The 16,825-nt window shown below is 58.0% G+C and overlaps 1 protein-coding gene across 5 annotated transcripts; it reads right to left on the bottom strand.

Moving 5' to 3' along the window:
* Nucleotides 1–131: 131 nt before the first annotated feature.
* Nucleotides 132–15,790, bottom strand: TLE2 (TLE family member 2, transcriptional corepressor). Of its 5 annotated transcripts, XM_063160965.1 has the most exons (20): nucleotides 15,721–15,790; nucleotides 15,551–15,636; nucleotides 14,932–14,995; nucleotides 13,845–13,889; nucleotides 12,142–12,204; nucleotides 11,861–11,935; nucleotides 10,368–10,551; nucleotides 8,370–8,386; nucleotides 7,345–7,437; nucleotides 6,961–7,005; nucleotides 5,815–5,907; nucleotides 4,643–4,784; nucleotides 3,760–3,902; nucleotides 3,379–3,455; nucleotides 1,983–2,232; nucleotides 1,532–1,779; nucleotides 1,153–1,300; nucleotides 921–1,071; nucleotides 730–806; nucleotides 132–649 (listed from the first exon to the last, which is right to left on the bottom strand). In XM_063160965.1, exons 1-20 carry the CDS (start codon nucleotides 15,742–15,744, stop codon nucleotides 542–544), a joined length of 2,133 nt encoding a protein of 710 aa, XP_063017035.1. In that variant the 5' UTR covers nucleotides 15,745–15,790; the 3' UTR covers nucleotides 132–541. The 5 variants fall into 5 exon arrangements, 4 of the variants coding, with proteins under 4 accessions (XP_063017035.1, XP_063017032.1, XP_063017033.1 ...); XR_010028411.1 differs by lacking the exons at nucleotides 3,760–3,902; nucleotides 5,815–5,907 and having other exon boundaries at nucleotides 1,153–1,296; nucleotides 4,643–4,852; XM_063160962.1 differs by lacking the exons at nucleotides 3,760–3,902; nucleotides 5,815–5,907 and having other exon boundaries at nucleotides 4,643–4,852.
* Between the last annotated feature and the right edge of the window lie 1,035 nt (nucleotides 15,791–16,825).

Below are 16,825 nucleotides of genomic sequence, written 5' to 3'. Positions count from 1 at the left end.
GCCATGCTGGGAGTGTCCTCTCCTCTGCTGCTGGCCAAAATCAGCCCCCCAGGACACCCTTCAGAGCCCAGCCCTTGGCACAGCTGGCAGCACTGGCTGGCAAAGGTCCCTGCTCAGAACGAGCCCAGCCCTTCTTTTGTTCATTTTTATTAGTAAGGGATTGAAAACATATTTAAATACATTTCTTTACTGATAATTTACAGCTGTTAGTGCAGCAGAAAATGGGTGCTGTTAAGTCAGTAGCAGTAACTCAGGAGACACAGGCTCTCAGGCTTTGGCCAGCTCCCTGTAGGACAGACAGACAGAACCCAGGCTGTCCAGTCCAGCCCTTGCCCAGCCTCAGGGGATGCCAGGCTGCACCCAGCCCTCAGCCCCTGCAGGAACCAGGGCAGGAGATGGGGCTGGAGCCTTGGTTTGGTGCAGAAAGCAGTTGAGGAGGAGGGAAAGTAGAGCTGCAGGAGGGCAGGTCCAGCACTGGAGGCCTCTGTGAGCCACGGTGGCTTTGGGCAAGGTGTGTCCCCATTGCTGATGGTGGCAGCAGTCAGTAAACCACCTCATACACTGTGGCCTTCTTGTCACCAGAGCCCGTCACGATGAATTTGTCGTTGACAGAGATGTCACAGCTCAGGACTGATGAAGACTCCTTAGACTGAGTGAGAGGGCAGGAGGTGAGAGCAGGGCTGCTGCCTGGAGCCACCACAATGCCCCTGCAAAGATTCTTGAGCCCACCTGGAAGATGCTGGCTCCATAGGGCGCCCTCCAGGCGTTGAGCAGGTTGTCCTTCCCCGTGCTCACAAACCACTTCCCTGGGACAGGAGACAGAGTGGGTGTCAGCAGCTGGGACACCATTCAGGGGCTAAACCACAGGGATAAATCTGAGGCTATCCACAGCCCAGGCAGAAAAAAGGGCCCTTGCCTACCACAGGAGGCGAATTTGAGAGAGAGGACACAGCTCTCGTGGAGGTGCAGCTGGTACTTGTCGGGTTTGGTGACGTGCAGGATCTCCACGTTGCTGCTCTCCATGCCCACGGCCAGCCACTCTCCCATGGGGCAGTAGCCCAGGGAGAAGATCTGAGGGGACACACAGGCTCACAGGGTGCCCAGCAGCAGGTGCCAGCTGGCCCAGGGTGCTCCAGAGGCCTCCAGCCCTACCTGGGAGCTGAAGTCGTGCTGCTGCAGCTGCCGGCCCTCCCGCAGGTCCCAGCAGCGCACGGTGTTGTCCAGCCCCCCTGTCCACAGCTTGGTGCCATCGTTGGAGATGTCAATGCAGCTGGCACCGTCTGTGTGGCCTTGAAACTGCCTGGGAAAGAGGGGGATGGAGAGGGAGAGGGCACAGCTGGCAGGGCAGGCAGCACCTGCAGCACGGAGCGAGGGCAGGGCAGCAGTAAGCAGTGCAAGGGCAGGCACTGTGCCACGGCCAGGCTCACACACAGGGACAGGCAGGGACATGCTGCAGGGCACAATGAGGGAATTGTCCTGGGCCAGAGGAGTCCCCAGCAGTGCTGCCCTGCAGCCCCTGGCCCAAACTCACCTGACCAGGGTCTGGTTCTGCAGGTCCCACACCACGATGTTGCCGTCGCTGCAGCAGGAGAAGCAGACTTTGGCGTCAGGGCTGATGGCCAGGGCGTAGCAGGCGGGGGCAGAGGAGGTGAGCTCAGCCTTGATGCGGGGCGTGGGGGCTGCCAGGTCCCAGATGGACAGGGTGCTGGCCTCCCCCCCCACGATCAGGCTGCGCCCGTCGGGGAGCAGCTTGCAGGAGCGGATGTAGTTGTCACGGTTCTGCACGGGGGGCACGGGCAGCAGGGCAAGGCAAGGAGCACATGGTGAGCACACAGGGCCTGCCAGGAGACACTTCTCCTTCTCCCCCTGCAGCTGGGAAAGGCCCCTCTGTGCCCTGCACTGCAGCAGGGGCACATTCCCCTTGCCAGCCCCAGCCCAAAGGCATTGCTGCTCATCCTCCTCCTCCTCCTCCTCCTCCTCACCAGGCAGTCGAGCTGAGCCACGGCCGTCTTGGTGCCCGGCTGCCCCACGTCCCAGACCTTGACGCAGCCCTTGCCCCCGGTGTAGACGTGTCTGGTGGAGTTGCTGATGGTGACAGCACAGACCACCTCGCCGTGGCTCAGCGTGTGCAGCTGCCGCGCGTGCCGGGGGATGCCGGAGCCCAGCAGGGCGTCGGGGGGGAAAGGCACCGGCTGCATCTGCCCGTCTGCACTGACGTGGAAGGAGTAGGCACTGCAAGGGAGCAGAGCAGTGAGGAACAGAGCAGGATCCTGCGTGGGCAGGTGCCATGCAGGTCTAACACAGGCAGGATGGTCTGGAGGCCGAGGGCATGGAAGGAGAAGGCACTGGAAGGGAGCAGAGCAATGAGAAGCAGAGCAGTGAGAAGCAGAGCAACAAGAACCAGAGCAGAATCCTCCATGGGCAGGTGCCATGCAGGTCTAACAGAGGCAGCATGGTCTGGAGGCAGAGAACATGGAAGGAAAAGGCACTGGAAGGGAGCAGAGCACTGAGAAGCAGAGCAGAATCCTGCATGGACAGGGGCTGGTGCCACGCAGGTCCAACAGGCACCACGGGCACATGGCACCAACAAACCGCACGGTTTGGAGTCAAGGACATGGAAGGAGAAGGCACTGGAAGGGATCAGAGCAGTGAGAAGCAGAGCAACAAGAACCAGAGCAGAATCCTCCATGGGCAGGTGCCATGCAGGTCTAACACAGGCAGGATGGTTTGGAGGCAGAGGGCTTGGAAGGAGAAGGCACTGGAAGAAAGCAGAATGGTGAGAAACAGCAGAATCCTGAGTGAGCAGGTGCCATGCAGGTCCAACACAGGCAGCACAGTTTGGAAGCATAGCCATGAGCAGATGCCAGCTGGGCACACAACAACCACAGCCCAGCTTTCCCTCAGGCTCTGCTCCCTGCTGCCCCCAGCTTGTCCACAGAGCCCAAATTCACCCCCAGAAGCCACCACATCCCCTCCTCCCCCAGCACAGCCCCCATCCAGTCCAGTTTGGAGTCAGAGCCATGGAAGGAGAAGGCACTAGAAGGGAGCAGAAGAGAGGCCTGAACAAGCCCTGTGTGATGCCAAGGGCAGGAGGTGATCTCTCTGTTAGCCACACTCAAGGCAAGGTGGAATGTGCCCAAGGCAATGTGGAAGGTGCCAAAGCCAAAAGGTGGAGAGTGCCAAAGCCAAAAGGTGGAAGGTGCCCATTATGTCCTGGCTAATTAAAGGTTTAATTACCCAGCTCCAGCTGCCAGGAATGAAATGGCAGAGCTGGATTCAGGATTGGAGAGCAGCTCCCCCTCAGGTGAGCCCTTGGGAGGGAGATGCTCCCAGCTCCCACCTCAGCCCCTTGTCCCCACCCGCCCTGCAGCCACTTACGCTTTCCCTCCAGGGACGGTGGGGAGTGAAGAGGAGAGGGTGGAGGCCCTCAGGTGAGGGTGAGACTCAAATGCCACCTGCACAAAACAAAGGACACATGAGGAGCAGAGCACAGGACACCAAAGCTGTGCTCTGGCCTTTCCCTGCACACCCTGGGACCAGCCTGGCTCTGTGCAAGCCTCCTCCTCACACAGAGTGACAAAGACCAAAATGCGTTCCCACAAACACCAGTGGAAGGAGTAGAGACTTCTCTCAAGATTCCACCAGCCCCACATCCCACCAAGCTGTGCGAGGGAGCCCTTCCTATGGCTGCAAGCCCAGATGGTGCCCAGGGCACGGGCAGCAGAGCCAGCACACCCAGACCCCTCCTCAGTGACTCACCAGGGGTGAGCGGCCGTGGAGCAGCGTGCTGCTGGCCTGGGGCACTGCCAGCTGGGTGCCCGTGCAGGGGCTGGGGCTGGCGTGGGGCACCATGGCCAGGGAGGACGTGAAGGGGCTGGAGGAGCTCAGGGGGCTGCAGAGAGCTGCACGAGGAGAGAGCCACGGCTTGGCCCTGGCGGCACCCAGGGGAGAGGGGGGGACACCTGGTGACTGCACAGACACCCCCTCCGACCCCACAGGCAAGCCCTGGAGCAGCCAGCTTGTGCAGCCCCACCAAAATGACAACTGAGCAGAGAAAAAGAGATTAAACCCCTGCTGTACCCCAACCACCATACAAGCCCAGCGGGTGTGTGGAAATGGCAGAGGGGCTCCTCTTGGCCATGGTTCATAGCTCTGATCTTGTGGAGCAAAATGGCCCTGCCAGCTCTGCTGGTGGCACACAGGTCCTGAATCCTCCATCCCATCCCACCAGAGCAGAGCAGAGCAGGCCCTGTGCTGTCCTGGACACTCAGTGACCCCCCTGGACACACTGAAACCCCCAATGCTGTCCTGGACACTCAGTGACACACCTTGTGCTCTCCTGGACACTCAGTGACCCCCACCATGCTACCCCTGACATTCAGTGACACCCCCTGTGCTCTCTTGGACACTAACTGACACCTCTGGACACCCAGTGAGCCCCCTGGACACCCAGTGACCCCCCCATGCTGTCCCTGTCACTCAGTGACCCCCCTGGATACCCAGTGACCCCCCCATGCTGTCCCTGTCACTCAGTGACCCTCCTGGACACCCAGTGACCCCCCTGGACACCCAGTGACCCTCCTGGACACTCAGTGACCCCCCTGGACCCTCAGTGACCCCCCATGCTGTCCCTGTCACTCACTGGCGCTGTCGGTGCCCGGTGCCTTGCCCGGGGGTGGCCGGAGCGCGGTGGCCGAGCTGGGTCCGGGCCCTGGCGTGAGGGAGCCACGGGCTGGTGAGGAAGAGGAGGGCTTGGAGGTGGCAGCGCTGGCCACTGAGCGGGTCTGTGCAGCAGAGGGAAGAAGAGCAGCTTCAGCTGTGGGAGCAGAGCCTGGGCCAGGATCTTGCACACCTTGGAGGGTAGAAGGAGCTCCTGCACGGAGCTGGACAAGGATTGGCCATCCAGGTCCCCTCTCCTTTGCCCCTCACGTGTCCCTGCTCTCCCCACAGCTGCAAATGCCCCATCCAAGCTTTGAATCACCCCAAACTGCCCCAACCCTGCACTGGGCACATCTGCTGGCCCCTCAAGCAAATTTCCCCTGGCACCAAGAGGATGCCTGGCATGAACTGGCCTCTCCAATCCCCACAGCTATTTCATTCCTTGCTTTTTTTTTTTTTTTTTTTTTTTTTCTTCCCTGCCTGCCTCTCCTATTTCTTCTGCTTTTTTTTCTGTCTGGGGATTTTGTCGACACCAGCAAAGGAGAGGAAAAAAAAAAAAAAAAATTAATAACAGAGAAAAGCTCCGTGCTGTGCTGGCAGATTGCTCAGGGCGCTTTGTCTGCTCTAATCCGATTGTGCTGGGGAGCTGCTGCTCGCTGCTGCCCACAGCCCCCAGCTGGCTCCTGACCCCAGATGGGGGGACAGATCACTCGGTCCCTGCGGTGGCTGGGAGGCCAAGGAGTGGCAGAAACATCATCCCTCCCTCCCCCTTGCCACATGCTGATGTTTCAATCTGAGCGCTGGACTGGTGCTTGGCAAGGAAAAGGGGAAAAAAAAAAAAAAAAAAAAAAAAAAAAAAAAACAAACCACACAGAAGCAGCAAAAAAAAAAAAAAAAAAAAAAAAAAAAAAAAAAAAAAAAAAGAAAAAAAAAAAAAAGAGGAAAAATGAATTGCTGTGAGCAGCTCTGGGGAATCCTGCAGGCAGATGGGTGGAGAGCACTGCAGAGCTGGGCTGTGCCCAGCAGTGCTCGCCCTGCCCCAAGGGCACGGATCTGTCCGCAATGGGCACAAACCCAGCATTCCTATCCGGCTGTATTTGGCATTCCAGACTGGCCAGAATGAGAAATTCCCACCCCAGCCCCGGGGCTGCTCACCGGGCTCTGCTCCCGGGGCTCCCCGCTGGAACCCCCGACGGATGCGGGGCTCGGGGGGCGGCTCCGGGGGCTGCCGGGCTCCGAGGGCGGGTCCTGGGGGGAGAACAGCGCTGTGGGAAGCAGGAACAGCCCTGGGCAGGAGGGCAGGGTCCCTGGGGAGCCAGCACCACCCCATCAGTGCCCTCGGTCTGATGAGGAGCACCCGCGCTGCGTTCTGCTCCCCTGGATGAGAAACGGCCTCGGTTTTGCTCTTTGGATAAAATGAGAGGTGACAGCAGCTTCAGAGGACACTGGTGGCCAGGGATGCTTTCACAAGGAGGGATGGGGATCAGCACACACGAGGAGCTGAGACAGGGCTGCCATTTCAGAGGCCAGGCCACCCCTCAGCTCTTGCACTGCCGTTCAACCAGGTCTGTGACATTTTATCAGCACAATGAGCAGATTTCATAAGCCTCATTTGCTGCAGAAATTCCTCCTGATCTTCCTTTCAGGGCTTGTATTTCCTTAGGAAGTGGCACAAAAAGACCTCATATCTTTCTCTCCCCTCTGTCTTCTGAAAAGGGAATAAGCACATCCCCAAAAACATCTTTTCTACCAAGAACAGTGGTGGTGGCTGGGATCAAGATCAAGGTGTGCCTCAGTCAGGAAAGGCTGTACCAGAAGCAGAATGTGGCAGTTCCATGGCAGAAGACTGGAATTCAGTGAGGTGAGTTAAAGTTGAGGCTGCTCAAGGGCCAGGCAGGGCAGGAAGGGGCTCAAGTCCTGGGGCTGGCAGTGCCAGGGTGTGCCATGAGGCTCCTGCCACCTCCAGCCACAGGAGCTGCCAGCAGTGAGCCCAGCTCCATGGAGCTCTCATCCCAGCTCATCAGCCTCCCCATATGGGATGCTGCAGCAAAGGGGCTGACGGGATTGTGAAGCAGAGCCAAGCCTGTGGCTGGCAAAGCTGAGCCCTGGCTGGCACAGCCCTCCCAGAGCAGTGGGAGTGGAATCAGTCTTGGCTGGCACAACGCACTGGAGCAGGGCTGGCACGTGTCCTGGCTGGCCACAACGAGCTGCAGCCTAAAGAACCCCAAAGCTGGGCAACCAGAGCCCTAAACCCAATCCCTGCAGCTAGAGGAGGATGCCTTGCAGGCTCTAAGGGCTCACCTCATCCACCACCAGGTTGTTGTCACTCTTGTCCCCATCGCTGTCCTGCGAGGAGGGAGAAACCCAGAAGGGCTCAGTCAGCACAGGGAGATGCTGGAGCAGGCTCTGTTCTGCCCCAGAGTGACCCATTTTCTCCTGTACATCACTCCCAGGACCCATTTTCTCCTGTACATCACTCCCAGGACCCATTTTCTCCTGTACATCCCTCCCTGGACCAACACCAGCCAGTTCTGCTGGCAGTGACCCAGCCTTGGGCTGAGGGGCCTCCCTGGGGCTCCTCGTTTGCTTTGTTCTTGCTCCCAGCACAGCAGCCCTGAGCAGCAGGGTGGGCACAGGGCTGCCCAGCCCCCTCCCCAGCCCAGCCCCAGCCCTTGGGGCACTCACAGAATGCCCAGGCAGCTCCTTCTCCTCCCTCTTCCTCTTCAGCCCCGTGCGCTCCTCGTCGGGCAGGCTCTCGGCAGGGGAAGATGAAACGCTCTGAGGGAGAGGGGAAAAAGGTGAGAGAGCCACTGTGAGGGCAGGCAGCCACCCCTCAGCTCTCAGTGGGGCCAGACCCTGCTCCACTACCACCTCCATCCTGTAAAAGCATCCCCCAGGCTGCTGGGAAGGAGCCCAGAACCCCAAGCTGAGTGAGGGAGACCCAGCCCTGCAGAGACAACAAGCAGAAAATTCCCACTGGAGCTGTGTTGGCTTCACCTCAACCCTGCCAGGAGGTTTTGGAAGCAGAATGGGGCTGAGCAGGAAGAAGAGCCCTCCCCCAGGTGCTGCTGGCAGCTGCAGGGGTGTCACACGTGCCCTGGCATCCCCACACTGGTGACAATGCAGCCAGAGGTGACAGAGATGCCCCATGGCAGGGCTCCCTGCAGCTGACTGCTCCTGGGTGTGCCTGGGCACTGATGGCATCACAAACGCCTCCTCTCCTTCCTCCTCTCCTTCAGATCGATGCCTGCAATTCCCCAGCAGAGATCATTAACCCTTCCTTCCCCTGCCTGGAGCCTGGATTGTGCAGAGCTGCTGTGGAGCTTGGGAAGGGACTCACAGAATCACAGCTCTGGGACTGGGGGGATCCTAAAAGGATCCTCCTAAAAGGGAGGGGGCAGCCAAGGACTGCAGAGGGGCTGAGAGCTCTGAGCCCTGCTCAGAATGATTCCTAAACTGGAAACTCCTTGAAAAGGACAGAGCTGGTTATTTTGGGAGCAGCCCTTGATCTTTAGCTCCTTGCATCAGCAAAGACTGAATTGAGGTGGCCCAGAAGCTGCAGTTACAAAACCCTGATGCAAACACAGCCCACCCAGGCCAGCAAAGCTCACCCAGCAGCCCCATCCCTTCCCAGGAGCCAGTGGCCAGCTTGGAGCACACTGGAGATGCCACCAGGGCCAGCTTGAGGCCACTGGCCTGCCACAACTTACCCTGCTTGGGGTGAGCTCTGGATGCAGGCAGCAGCAGGGAGAACATCCCAGGTCCATGTCAGAGCAGAGGGGAGGACAGGGAGAGGTTGTTAATGCCAAGCCTGTGCCACTCATACCCACCCAGGCAGGAAGGACAGAGGGGCACAGCAGGGCAAATCAGGAAACAGCAGGACAGATGTTTAGAAAACAAATAAACAAAAAAAAAATCACAACTGATTTCCCAATTTGCCCACCTGAAATGTGGATTTTGTGCTGTCTAAAGGGAGGTCAGCACTTTGGTGCTCCTCAGGGAAGCAGGGGAATCTCTACCCACCCACCTCCTTCCAAGAGCTCTGAAATCCCTTCCCCAGACATGAAAACAGATCCAAAGGCCCCAGGAGGGGAGAGCTGGCCAGCTGAGATCCCCTGAATCACACCCATCCCATTTCCTTAGGAAGCCATGCCTAAAAGCCCTGCTTGGAAACTCTCTGAGGCTTTTTGGACATGAACAGCAAAGCAAGTCCACTTCCCTGAGCCCAGGGAAGGAGTGCCAGGCATTTACTGCAAATCCAAGCCCAGGGAACACATTTACTGCAAACCCAGGCACAGGGCTGTGGGCTGGCCTTCAGCAACCTTCCCTGGCTGATTTTTGCTCCTAAAGATCCACCAGCATTTAGAGAGAATGAGTCCAGGTCTCTGCTGGCAAGGAGAGGCAGGCAGGGATGGGAAGCTGAGGGATTCCTGTAGGCACTGCTCCAAGGCCATGGTCTGGAGTGGGACCAGATGCCTGCCATCAACCCTGTGCACCCCTGGCTCAGCTTGACTCACACCAGCTCTATGGCAGAGCACTGAGGATTAACCCCAGACAGATGGAGCATTTCAGTCTTTTCCCCTTTTTTTTTTTTTTAATAAGGAATGGCCCTCACCACAGCCAGACACCCAGGCTGAGAGAAGTTCTGGCTGCCTGGGCTCTGAGGGTTAAGCAGGCTCAGCACAGCACAGCCTGCTTTTATTCTCTCTCTCTCTCTCTGGACTTTGTTTTCCTCCTTTGTGGAAGCCATCCTTAAAGAAACACGGGCAGGATTTGAGCTGCAGACAGCTGTGTGCAGAGAGGGGGGGGCAGAGCTGCCACCAACAGCTTCCTGCTGCTCTTTTCACCACCTTGAAATCCTGCAGGCCAAGCCAGACCATGAGAACCTGCAGCAAACCCCACCCATGCCTGGCTTTGCTGCTGCTCTGGGGTCCTGACCCAAGTGCATTTCAGTCAGCACCTTCCCCAGGGGAGTGTGCAGGGAAATGTGCAGGGAAATATCACTCCTGCTAAATCTGGCTGCCTGTTCCCAGCCCACAGAGCCTCTCTCCTTGTCCCAGCCTCCTCTCAGCACAACCACTGTGCTCTGAAAAGGTGATTTGAGCTCAGAGCAGCTCCTCCTTTGTGCAACAGGCCAGGAGGAGAGCTGGGCACAGTTACTCATTTGGCCCAGGCCTGCCAGTAGCATTCAGAGCACTGATTTAATGATGATTAAATATTGATGATGTTTGGAAGGCACTCGCTGATCCTGACAGGAGGAGGCACCCATCTGGACTAGGAATTAGTGTAATTTACAGGGCACAACACACCCAATGAGGCTCTGCTCTCTGAATTCCTTGCCCCAGGCTTGTGGCTGTCACAGTTTCTACCAAGGCCTTGCAACAGAATTTTCCTTAAAAGTCTCATCTTTAAGTATCAGATCTTGGTGTAAAAAGAGAGGATTTCTTTGTGGTGGGGATCTCATGCACTGGAAATACCCAGGGGAGCAGGGAGAGCTGTGTGTGGGCACAAACACTTGCCCAGGGCTGCACACACACAGCATCACTGCAGAGCAGCCACAAACACAGCCAGCCTCCTGGGGCTGCAGGCATTCCATTCCCTGAATTTGCCATCCCCGGGGGGGATGCAGCAGCCAGGAGCCTCGGCAAAGAGGCAAAGCAGCATCGCAGCCTTTCAAGGGTTAACCCAGCTGTGCTTCATCCCCTTACCTCTGCTCTCCCCATGCTGGGCCACTCTGTGCTCCTTGGCCAGCTGAACCTGAGCCATCAGCGCCCCGGAGAGGGCCAGGAGCCCCGAGCTGGCCGTGCTCAGGCTGGGGGGCTGCGTGCTGGAGGGGTGGGGGACCAGCGGGAGGGGGGCTGCGTGCTGGGAGAGCTGCTGGAGCTGCTGCTGCTGAAAGAGAAAGAGCAAACGCTCCTGGATGTGGATGTGGAGGAGGCAGCCACGGCCCGGCCCTCCCCTCCCCTCCCCTCCCTGCAGGGTGCAAAGCTCATGGGGTGAGACAGGGATGGGAATGGGGAGGGGGCAGCAGAGCTCTGGGGGCTGCACAGGCTGGGTCAGAGCCCTGCCCCTTCCCCCGGGGCTGTCTGGGCTCTGCAGGCTCAGCACAGCCTCTTTTATTCTCCCTCTGGACTTTTGTTTTGCTCCCGTTCCCCTTCCACCCTTGAGTCTCTCCCTGCAGACACGACCCCAGGCCATGGCTGTGCCACAGGGCACCCAACACCTTCAGGACACTGTGGATAATCCCTTCTCCTCAGTGGGTGTATTAAAATAGTAAAAACCCTCAAAAGAGTAAAAAATGGGTGTGTCAAAATAGTAAAAACCCTTAAAAAGTAAAAATGGGTGTATTAAAATAGTGAAAACCCTTAAATAGTAAAAAATGGGTGTGTCAAAATAGTAAAACCCCTAAAATAGTAAATAATGGGTGTGTCACCTAGTAAAAACCCTTAAATAGTAAATAATGGGTGTTTCAAAATAGTAAAAACCCTTAAAAAGTAAAAATGGGTGTACTAAAATAGTGAAAACCCTTAAATAATAAAAAATGGGTGTGTCAAAATAGTAAAACCCCTAAAATAGTAAATAATGGGTGTGACACCTAGTAAAAACCCTTAAATAGTAAAAAATGGGTGTGTCACCTAGTAAAAATCCTTAAATAGTAAAAAATGGGTGTGTCAAATAGTAAAAATCCTTAAATAGTAAATAATGGGTGTGTCAAATAGTAAAAACCCTTAAATAGTAAAAAATGGGTGTGTCAAATAGTAAAACCCCTAAAATAGTAAATAATGGGTGTGTCACCTAGTAAAAACCCTTAAATAGTAAATAATGGGTGTGTCAAATAGTAAAAACCCTTAAATAGTAAAAAATAAGTGTACTAAAATAGTAAAAACCCTTAAATAGTAAAAAATGGGCGTGTCAAATAGTAAAAACCCTTAAATAATAAAAAGTTGGTGCATCAAAATAATAAAAACCATTAAATGGTACAAATGGGTGTATCAAAATAATATAAACCCTTAAAAAGTAAAAAACGGAAAACGGGTGTATCGAAATAGTAAAAACCCTTAAATAGTAAATAACGGGTGTATCAAAGTAGTAAAAAAAATGGGTGCATTAAAAGAGTAAAAATTTCCCCCATCACTGCAAGTCCCAAAGCCCAGGCAGGGAGGAGTTTTTGCCCCCAGGCAGGGCAGGCAGTGCAACTCACCCCGACGATGCTGTTGAGCTCGCCCATGGTCACCTGCTTGGCCCGTTCCACTGCCTGCAGGACCTGCTGCTGGTGCTGGGCAGAAGAAGAGCACAGCGTGGTCACACCCTGCTCCTGCCCCAGGGAGCTCCACACTGCCCCACCCTCCCCTGCACAGCCCCTTCTCCCTCCCCTCCAGCCCAGGCTTGAAGTTTTCCTCCCCAAAAGCTCCCGTGGTTCAGGCAGGAGTTGGCTCTGGCTTCTTGGGGAAGGGGCAAATCAATCTGCTGCATCCTCCTTACCTCCTGTGTCAGGAAGGGAATGATCTGGGCACAAATGGCACTCAGCCTCTTGACGATCTCTGCCTGAAGGAGGACAGCAGGAATCAGCAGCTATCACCATGGATGGAGGGCTCTGATCCCCATCCTGTCCCCCCCTCCTGCAAACACAAGCTCTGCAGAGGATGAAACTCTCCCCACCCAGGGAAATTCTCCTGCTGCCTCTGCATCCCTGTGGGATTTCCCAAACTGCTGCCAGGCACAGGGGAGGGAGCCCAGGCCTCAATCCCTGCGTGGCCCCAGGCCAAGGCAAGCTCCAAGCTGTCAGTCCCTGCAGCCCAGCTGCCTTTGCTCAGCCCAAACCCATCCTGGCTTTGCGGGCAGGGACAGAGGGGAGCCGAGCCACAGGAGCTGGCAGGGAGCCCTCCCTGTGCCTTCCCTTCCCAAACATCCAGCTCCAAGCCAGGCAGAGCAAGCAGGATGCAGAGCTGCACAGATTCAGCCCCCTTGGAACGGCACCAGTAAATCCCTCACGGCTCTCTGGTTGTGCCTGCCCTGATCTGGAGCAGGACTCCACTCCCAGCCTCACCAAACCCTGGGACAGCTCCCTCTGCTCCTTCAGAGGCACAAAACACCCCCAGAGCTGCCCCTGCCCACGGGGGAATGCAGAAAACCCGGTGCATCCTCCGAGGAGAGGCTCTGTGGTCGCAGACAAACCCACAGCAGGGCAAGCAGCACTTCTGAGGAAAGGGGCTGTGACTTCCAGCCCGGCCTCTCCAAGAGAAAACCCCACATTTCCTGGGGAAAAACTGTAAATGCAGCCCGAGGCTGGCTGCTCTGAAGGGTTTTATCAGCTCAGGTTTCTGACAATCCCCGCCGGTGCTGCAGAGGTCAAAGCAGGCTGGGAGCCAAGGGAGAACAAAGGGAACATTTCCCTGCCGTGCCCCAGAGCCAGCAGCACCCTGTGCTCACCCGCAGCTCCCACTGTGCCCACAGATCCTGAGAGCCCCTCCTGCCCAGGCTCCCACTCCTCAACCCCCTTGGCCACCACCTCTCATGGGCAGAACCCCCATCCCCACCCTGGCTTTGGCCACCCCTGGCTCAAATTCCCACTGGATTTTGGGGTGTGTTAAGGGTGGCAGGAATGTGGTCCCCAGCAGGCTCCCTGCTAACAAAAGGAGCAAACTCGGAGGGGCTGAGCCAGCTGGAGGGATATGGCAGTTGACTTGCCACTTTGTCAGGCATTGGTCCAAACTAATTTCCCTGGCAGAGAGCCCATGATGACTGGATTGATAAATCTGAAGAGGGAAAGCAAATTAAGGCTGGAACAAAAGGGGAACCAGGGAAGGGTGAAAACACTCCTCTGGCTTTGGGAAAGGAAAAGGGGATTAAGGAAAAAAAAAAAAAAAAAAAAAAAAAAAAGAAAAGAAAGACAATCCATTTGCCTCTGGGCTCTAGCTCCTGCTGTTTCCTCCTCGTCCCTCCTTCAAGTGGGGCCCCAGGGAAGCACTGCAGGGAGGCACCAAGGCTCACAGCAGGGCTCTGAGTGCTTCTCTTTGGGACAGGGAACTCGATAACACATCCTGACAACTGCTGCATCCCTCTGCAAGGCAGCCCCTGTGTCACTCAGAGCCATTAGAGCTACGGGGCTCAAGGGAGATCATTTTCCAACAAAGTCTCCAAGCTCAGCCTCTAGCCACCCTCCCTCCCAGCCCCCCTGCACTTACCTGCTTGTGCATTTCAATGTTGAGGCCGTAGGACATCTCGTAGTACTGAGAGGAAAAGCAAAAAGCACAGAACAGCCTGGTTAGGAGCTGTCCAGAGCAGCTGGCCCAGGACCAGCCCGGGGTTTGGCTGCCTGCAGCCCTGAGGAATGGCTGGGACACTGTGCCAGGAGCCTGGGATAAGGCAGGGAGCAGGCACAGGCTGTTTATTTACACCTGCAATTTGTGTAAGCCAGGGGAAACCAGTTCTGCTGCCCCCCCAGATCCTGTCCCGGCTCTTGGAATCTGTTCCAGGTTTCACCCACCATGACTCTGACCCCAATCCCCACACCTGGGCAGAAAAGGACACCAGAGGATCTGCTGTCCTCCAGCAAAACCTGTTCCAAAGGCAGGAAAGCACTTCTGGAAATCCCTGTGAGCCTCAGGGATGTGGGGAGGGATCCCAGCTGAGGGGTGAGAGGAACATGCCCTGCAATATCAACACCCAGCCTCACAGGCAGGGCTGTGCTCACCCCTGGGATATTCTTTGCCCAAATTCCCATCTTTTTGCCTCTTGGATGGTGCCACTTGGGTCCCCCCCTTTCCCCAGAGGGGCCAGTAAGGTCAGGTGATGAAGGAGAAGGAGCTGCTGTGCTGTCCCCCCATCCTCTTCCTCCCAGCAGCTCCTGGCAGGCTCTGAGTGATGGTCAGTCTGTCCTGGGGCCTTTTAACCCTTCATTGGCAACTGCTCCTTCCCCTTCCACCAAAACCACGAGCTCTGAAACATCAGTTCTTAAATATCCACCCCTTGGGAGAAAGAGAGGGAAGAGCTGGGAGCTCTCTTACAAGGCCAGATAGAAGAAGGTTAAAAAAAAAAAAAAAAAAAAAAAAAAGAAAGAAAGAAAGAGAGACAAAACCTATGGCAGGATTCCCGGGCTCAAGCAGCACTGAGCACCAAGAGAAATGGTGATTAACTCCTTCCTGCCCCACATCTCCCCAGCCTCAAGGTGAGCACTGGGCAGGGCTGAGAGGAGCCCCAGCAGCCAGATGTGTGTGAGGGCAGCAGAAGTGGGGACAGCCCTTCAGGGGACACGGCAGGGGGACAGCTCACCATGACATAATGCCTCTGCATCTCTGTCTTCTCGCTCACCAGCTTCTCACACTCCAGCTTCAGGCTGCAAAGAGGAGCCAGGGCTTCCATTCATGGACCTGCAGCAGCTCCTGCCCCATCCCTGGGGCAAGCCCAGCACATCTCCTGCCTGTCCCTGCGTGCTGCAGGAGTGTCACACACCTGTAGCACCCACCCAGAGCTCTGTGCCCTCCCTGCCCCTACACCCAGCTCAGCCAGAGGAAATTTGGCTGATCATCCCCTTGGGACCCCCACTCAAGACTGGGCTTCCCCAGCTCTCACTTTCACGCTGTCCCCCAGCCCAAACCCCTCTCTCACCTTGCTCCTTCTGCACAGACGAGGCTCTGTCCCCACCATCCACCCCTCCAGAGCCTGCTCCCAAATCTGATCCTTTTAGGACTCAAGGTTGGGTGCCACCAGCAGAGCAGCAGCTCTGGGGAGCGCCTGGCCCCAAAGCTGCTCCTGTGACAACTCTGATGGCTTCACTCCGTCCTTAAAGACCACACTGCGCTCCTGAAGGAGCTCTCCCCACCTCCTCCTTCCCCCGTTATCCCACCGCACTCAGCCCAGCCCATCCCGGTCCTACCGGCCCTGGTCCCACCTGTGGTACTGCGCCTGCAGGAACTGAAACTCCTCCTTGATTCGCTCGCAGATTTCCAGCACCGAGAACTTGAAGGGCTGTCCGGGCTGTAGAAGAGACACAGCCCGGCTGTGGAGGCTGCGGCTCGGCCCCGCGGCCCGGCCCGGCCCCGCCGCCCCCGCGGCACTTACCGGGTGCCGTCCCTGAGGGAACATCCTGAGGGCTCCCGGCCCCGCCGCTCCCGGGGCGCTGCTGCCGCTCCCGCTCCCCCGGGGCTGCCGGGGCTCGGCGGGGAGCCGGGGTTTGGCCGCGCGGCGCTCCCGGGGTCTCGTTCCGGGGCCGGGGCGGGGCTGAGGCGGCCCCGGTGCGGGGGGGGAGCGGCCGCTCGGCCCCGCGCGCCCCGGCCGCCCGCGCCCGCTTAAGGAGGCGCGTTCCCGCGGGGCTCGGGACACCGGAGCTCCCGCGCCCGCCGAGGCGCCGAGCGACCGCGGCAATGCTGGAGATCGAGGGGAGCTCGGGGAAGGCGCCGGCTCTGGAGATGCCGCTGCTGCCCCGAACGGAGCCGCTCGGGAGGTGCCCGCCTGCACTGCCGCCCCAGACCGGGGCTCACCGGGCGCTGCCCCCGGACCCGCCACGCTCGTGTCCCCCAACGCGGTGCGGAGCTTCCCCCGTCCCCAGAGCAGCTCGGTCCCCGGGGAGTGACGCCGGGCGCTGCCACCGCCCCCGACGCTGCGAGCGGAGGTGGCACCGGCCACCGGCGGAGCAGCGCCCGGAGGCGGACATCACAAACAAGTACAGCCGGACAGTGCCTGCCGGGCCGGGGACCGCAGGACAGCGGGCTCCGGTGTACAGTGGGGCCGGGGTCCCTCGGGACCAGCCCTCAATGTGCCCGGGGCAGCCCCATCGGGAGGAGCGGACACGGCGGGGCTGCCCCATCCCGTCCCCTCCGCCCGCTCCACCTTAACCGGCCCGCAGCCCGCAGCGGCGGCGCTCGCACCGGCCATTGGCTGCCGCTGCGGGAGCGCCAGCCAATAGCCCTGCGCGGTTCCCACATGGGCTCGTGACGCAAGAAAGCATATCCACCAATGAAAAGCGAGCGGACCGCCAGAGCCCCCAAAGAGGCGCCGCGGGGCACGCTGGGAGTTGTAGTCAGCCCTTGGCTACGCCCTCACGGCGGCGGCGCCCCGGGCCGGTCCGTGCGGTCCCTGCCGCCGCCGCGGGCCCGGGGAGCGGCTCGGACCGGCTCTGCTGCGGGGGCCCGGCCCAGCACTGAGAGCAGGCGGGGCTCCCGCCGCG

This window comes from Melospiza melodia, chromosome 7 (assembly GCF_035770615.1).
Source record: "Melospiza melodia melodia isolate bMelMel2 chromosome 7, bMelMel2.pri, whole genome shotgun sequence".
Taxonomy (NCBI): domain Eukaryota; kingdom Metazoa; phylum Chordata; class Aves; order Passeriformes; family Passerellidae; genus Melospiza; species Melospiza melodia.
Note: the sequence above shows the minus strand (reverse complement) of the source record. Positions and strands in the feature narration are given on the sequence as shown.